The sequence below is a fragment of the Electrona antarctica genome (genome assembly GCF_951216825.1).
Source record: "Electrona antarctica genome assembly, chromosome: 14".
Lineage (NCBI taxonomy): Eukaryota > Metazoa > Chordata > Actinopteri > Myctophiformes > Myctophidae > Electrona > Electrona antarctica.
Window position 1 is genome coordinate 35,563,316 of NC_136795.1, and position 6,000 is coordinate 35,569,315.

The 6,000-nt window shown below is 41.6% G+C and overlaps 1 protein-coding gene across 1 annotated transcript in view; it reads left to right on the forward strand.

Moving 5' to 3' along the window:
- Positions 1-6,000, forward strand: part of LOC306937160 (uncharacterized protein) — a 38,106-nt gene that overhangs the window by 8,612 nt on the left and 23,494 nt on the right. Inside the window, exons 4-5 of the mRNA XM_079520825.1 lie at positions 1,613-1,691; positions 5,991-6,000. The exon at positions 5,991-6,000 is cut by the window's right edge and continues 29 nt beyond it. Of these exons, the coding sequence (XP_079376951.1) occupies positions 1,625-1,691; positions 5,991-6,000 (77 nt within the window). The 5' untranslated portion in view covers positions 1,613-1,624. The remainder of the gene's footprint in view (positions 1-1,612; positions 1,692-5,990) is intronic.

Genomic DNA, 6,000 nt, shown 5'->3' on the forward strand with positions numbered 1-6,000 from the left:
CTTTCACTCACTTGTCCAGCGCCTGGCGTAGGAACTTCCCTCAGAAAATGATGTCATATTTACTCTACAATTACTGTATACTGTACCTTTAGCTTTTCGTTGGGATATTTAAGAGATTTTTAGACATGCTGTTTACTTGTCCTAATGATTTTTCCCCTTCCTGTTTTTAACAGGCATAATTTCATGCCTCTTTAACCAAAACACGTCTTTCATTAACAATCAGGTGATTTTGCTTGGGAAGCTGCATGGTCCCGTTTGTTTCACCCGTGAAAGACTCTTGTAAAAGAAAAACTCATTTCCTGATTTGACACCTGTTGAGCTATGAGTCTGGATTACATATGCTGTGCGTGCGTGCGTGCGTGCGTGCGTGCGTGCGCGCGCGCGTGTGTGTGTGTGTGTGTGTGCGCGTGTGTGTGCATGTGCATGTGCATGTGCATGTGCGTGTGCGCGTGCGTGCGTGCGCACCCCGCTTGTGTGTGTTGTAAGCCTGCCATACTTTCCCTAGCATCACTTTGTAAATAGTTCAGTAAGCGGTAGAGACGTCAGGCTGGTGTTTGCTCTGGGCAGCATCTTCAGCACTTTTAACACTGAGAGGAATTTCCTCTCTATGGCTTTCGGTCTCCATGAGAAACTCGTCCTTTTCTGTTTTTAAATCTGTACACATTCTGTAGCCTTCCTTCCCCACCTTTTTATGTACCAGTATGATTTATTATGCAGGTTAAGGTTTAGCCGTGATCTTCAATCCAAACATATGTAGCATAATGTCTTCATCATTTACATTGTTTGCATCGGTATAGACCTCAGTATCAGGGTGTCATTTTGACCTCGGTTGAAAATACAACATTTATAAGGATGAGAATAAATCAGGCATCACCGTGAGACGAGTATATCGCTTTATGGAGATGGAAGAGAGAGCATCAGAGGGCTGGTTTAAAGACAGAAGGCCATGCAAGGATTTCAAATGAGGGCCTGCTCATACGCAGAGGCATTTGATAACAAAATGGTCGGGTAAAATGTCACTGAATTTTCATTTCAAACGGAAGTTGATTTATTGTGTTTGCATGACATGGTGAAATAACACTGATAACGACTTGCTCTTTTTGCTGCATGGCAAGCTGCGCCTTTTCATCCTTTAGTCTCTGAACATCAGGGCAGTTACTTTTATAATGGACCTCTGCCCTATGTGTCCCTTATCTCAACCATGATCTAACCCTCGGCCTCATTACATCTTTGGTTTCACATCTTCTCCACTGACACACACATTACATTCCAGTGTAAATATACTATTACTGACCCTGGCTTCCCTCCTTGCCCAGCGGTGTTATGTATGCGCTCTGTCTGTGCATGTGAGAAGGACTGAAATGGGTCTCATCTCTTGCCTCTGCTAACACAGAGGAGGGTGTGGTTCCAGGTACTGGGTTCTAAAAACACGGCCCAATTGCACGGTGGGCAGGACTGGTCAGGGGGGTGGGAGGGAGTGAGGAACCGGTGTCAGAATCATATAAAAGATGTATCTACATAATGCAGCTGTCCAGTTGTCTTCTGTTTCTCTGTCCAGCCCGTCAGTCTGTTTGCTTTCAGGCTGTTCTGCTCCCTCTGTTTGCTGGACCAGGTCTCCTACATAATGTTGGTACGAGTTCTTCTTCAGACCACGCTGGTCCTGTGGCTGGCACAGCTCACTCTGCAACGAGGTAAGAGAAACACTGTGTGAGACGACCAGTGGAAATGGGGATTTAGGGCTAATTTATACTTTATGGCAGTGGGTTTCAACCCTTTTCATTATTATTCCCATTATTTATTCTGCATTTGAGCCACGGACCACCATTTGATTTAGCCTCTCAGACCTAAAACCTGGAATATTTTTGTTGTTGTTGGTTAAGATTTTGTCCACATTTCCACGCTGTATTGATGTGGTACCATAGCAGAGATAACAGGCAAACTTTGATCAAAATAACAATTCTTACAGTACATTATATAATTGTGTAGACTTGGACCCTTATGGCCTTATGGGTCCATTTGGTTACCAGCTCTCCATCGTTTAGCTGGGGAACACCTGTAACCTCCTCAAGGACCACTGGTGGTCCCGGACCACTGGTTGAAAACCACTGCTTTATTGTATGGCCGTGTGAAATATTGTAGACTAAAACTTAACTTTTAACTGGTAAAACTGGGGATAACATAATTATCAATCAATACTTTATTTCAGACCCAGGGAGATCCATATCACAGAAAGATAAATACAAAACAGTATAAATTACATAATTACATAAATACAATTCTTCTGCATTCCCTAATTGTGTGTAGACTTCTTGTAAATTAAGTATTTATTTATTTAGCGAATGCAACGTCCTTCGGCCAAGCGGTTGCCTCCTGGTCTGCTGTATGGAGGGTGACTAATCCTCCTTCCAGTCTTTGGAGAGGGCAAACTTCAATGATGTAAATGAAGTAATGCAGATGTTTAACAATAATTTAACTCTTGAGAGTGTAAAATGAATGCTCTCAAGAGTTAGACTGAATAAAGGTCCATTTGATTTCATTTTACACTCAACACAAGAGTTAAAGATCTAATAAAGCAAAGGTACATTTGGTTACCAACTCTCCATCGTTTAGCTGGGGACCACATGTAACCTTCTCAAGGACCACTGGTGGTCCCCGGACCACTGGTTGAAAACCACTGCTTTAAAACTAATACAAAATATTATAAATCATTTTATAAAGACTTATCGTAAATCCATATTAGCATGGACATTTCTCTTTCAAAGATCATAGTGTATTCCAAAAATTATAGAAAAATGTTACATTGCATAATAATAACTTATATACTGCATTATAGCATGAATTGTGTGCTTTAAGTAAAGTGAAAAATCACATCTCAATGTGAAGTGAGTGGTGCCTTTGATGAGTTGATCTGCTGCACCCACTATCAAGTACATGACGTCATAGTCGTTTATTTTGCCATCGACGTGAATGGGAATTGGGGGCGGAATTAACATACACACAAAGTCAATTGTGTGTATAGCGGGTAGCACCGCTCAAAAATAAATCAGGATCCACATGGAAACCACATGGCTCCAATGTGGATCTGAGACTTCATGTGGCCAGACTCATATAACATATAAGTCATATAACAGATCAGTCATCTATGTATGACATTTCTATGACATATAACTCAAGGCAAGGTTTCAGCCAGAGCCCTATTGAGGTCAATTATAAAATAAAAGTTAAATATTTAAAAAAGTATAGAACAAGAAATACTGCCTTCTGGCAGTGTCTGCACAATAATGTGTGAGATTAGCTTAATTCAGAATTTCAGACTGTTGACTAACGTCAAATTCAAAGAAAAGGAGGGTGCTGTTTTGAAGGCCGCTAGCCCCTCCTATGTCTAGCTTTGAGGGTTTGTGTAAACACAAACATTGTCCTCCTAACACAAACACTGAATTCCATTGACAATGAATGGCCAGCTTTCAGCGTTTGTGTAAACACAAACATTGAAGACGAAGGTGAGGACGCAAATTCTGATTGGCCGGAATGAAATGATGTATGATGATGTATGATTATAAGAGCGCCCCTCACTTCACATGGGTGTGATTTTCCTTTATATTTTGACGATGGGTTCTCAGATTTGCTTCGGCAGGCAGACTGTCTGGCTTGTAGATGAAGTATATGAAACACAAGTTCTTAAAGTATTTCTCAGATTTCTTTAGTTTCTTTCTTCAGATTCAGAGCGTGTACAATTGTAAAGGATAGAGGAGAGAGAATTCTCCTAAGTGCTCTGAATGTCATCATATCATTTTGCACAAACATATATACTGAAAAACATGTCATTGATTAGGATTCAGCTGTCACATTTCAATAGGTTGAAAGGTCCCATCAGTGTAAGATGTCATCAGGCTGTCATGGGCGTCCGATGGTCTGAATCCTGTTTTTCGACTTTAATCACGTTCCGTGATTAGGATTCTGTTGTTGTCCATTTATCTCATAGGGTGAGAGTGTATGTTTATCCTCATCTTTAAGGGCAAGGTTGTTGACGTGTTGTTTTCCATGTTTTTCCATTTAATCTTATTTCCCTTTTGGTATAATTGACAATCTGGAGTGGGCGACAGCTGATAGTGGAATTAATACACACGCAAATATTGATATGACATCACTGTGTGACAGGGCAGTCCTGTGCACCAGATACAAGAAGATTTACAAGGTCTTTTTTAACATAGTAATAAGATGTGAACATAAAATATGAAACAATAAATCATAATGTAAGAAAATACCCATCAGTCAGATCAACATATGGAATGTCAGAAGGGGCGGCGGTGGCTCAGGGGTAGAGTGGCTGGATGGTAACCGCAAGGTTGCCAGTTCGAACCTGGGCTCCCCCAGAGTTAGTGTCGAAGTGTCCTTGAGCAAGACACTTAACCCCTAATTGCTCCTGATGTGCTGGCTAGTTAGTGCCTTGCATGGTTTCTTCCGCCATCAGTGTATGAATGTGTGTGTGAATGGGTGAATGTAAAGCACCTTGGATAAAGGTCGCTATATAAATGCACCATTTACCATTTTACCAGAACAGGAAGGATGGTTGGGGAGGGATCAACATATGGAATGTCAGAACAGGTCAGCTCCATATATGGAGATCTAAGGGTTTTGGGAGTTGCTGGCTGGCTCCATAATTATATGCAGATCTAGGTGATGATCCAGTCTTCTCCACATATGGTTATCCAGGGTTAGATGAGGTCAGTGTCGTGATCTTCATATATGGAGATGGCCATATATGGTGGCGTGACATGTCACAAGGTGTGATGTCACGAGATGTGACCATATATGGAGGCGTGATGTCACGAGGCGTGACCATATATGGAGGCGTGATGTCACGAGGCGTGACCATATATGGAGGTGTGACTAACTGATGGGAGATGCAGGTTTTCACAGTAAATGATGCTGTCACACTCTCTGTAATCTCAAACGGATCGACTGATCGAACATGTGCATATTGCCGAGGACCTGAGGGAGTGTGGTGCCTAACGTGAAGCCTGTTGGATCTGCGGTTTTCCAGAACCACCGATCTGACCATATAGGCATATTTACCAGGACCTCCGATCCCACCGATATTGCCCATATTATGTGATATGTGCATATACAAATGACATCAGGGGTCTACATATATGAGGACACAGAAAGGACAGAAAGGACACAGACAGAGAGACGGGTACTCTGATCCGTTCTTGTATCATCTCTGTTGGTTTAACCGGCTATTAACTGGAGCCAACCTCCTGGTAGTAAAATGCTTTTCATGTTTTCATGCATGACACATTGACTGCTAAGATTAATTAATCAAAGACATGACATCACAATGGCAGAATGTAAATTGGCATCACTGGCATATCTCTGACAGATAAGCTACCTCAGTGACTCCACTGTCATTTATGTGTTAAATACCCAATGTCTGTGTTACATCAAAGGTGGCGTGGGCCTTGTTGCTGAGATCTCAGTGAGATGGACCTGCTCCATGTCCAGTGTCTGTAGTAACCATCCAATTGCTAAGGATCAAAGCGTGGAATGAGGTGGTGGCAAATGCAGTCCAAATATGACAACCCATTGCGAGGGGAAACTTTTCAACGGTTTCTCTCCAGTTTTGTCTCATTCTCCAATGCCATCAATAGGAGCTTGTTTCTGCCTCCTCCCGTTGCCTAGTTAGACCCTCAGTAATTGTGAAGATTTTCACCTCTAATGACCTACCCAAAATAGGAGAAACACAACTGGCCAAATGCACTTATAGATCGTATAATGTGGGTATAATGCATACATGAAACACCTGTTAATATTCCTCCTGAAGGTAACTTTGTGAATATATATGTTTTGCTGGTAGGATACAGGTTTTTTATGTCAATTATGACATGATTATTACTGTACATGGAAATGTTATAGCCACTCTGTGTTACAGGGATATTGGAATGTTAAATTCATGTGAATTAAGTAGCCTATGTTTTTGAATATTTCAGGGATTAGACC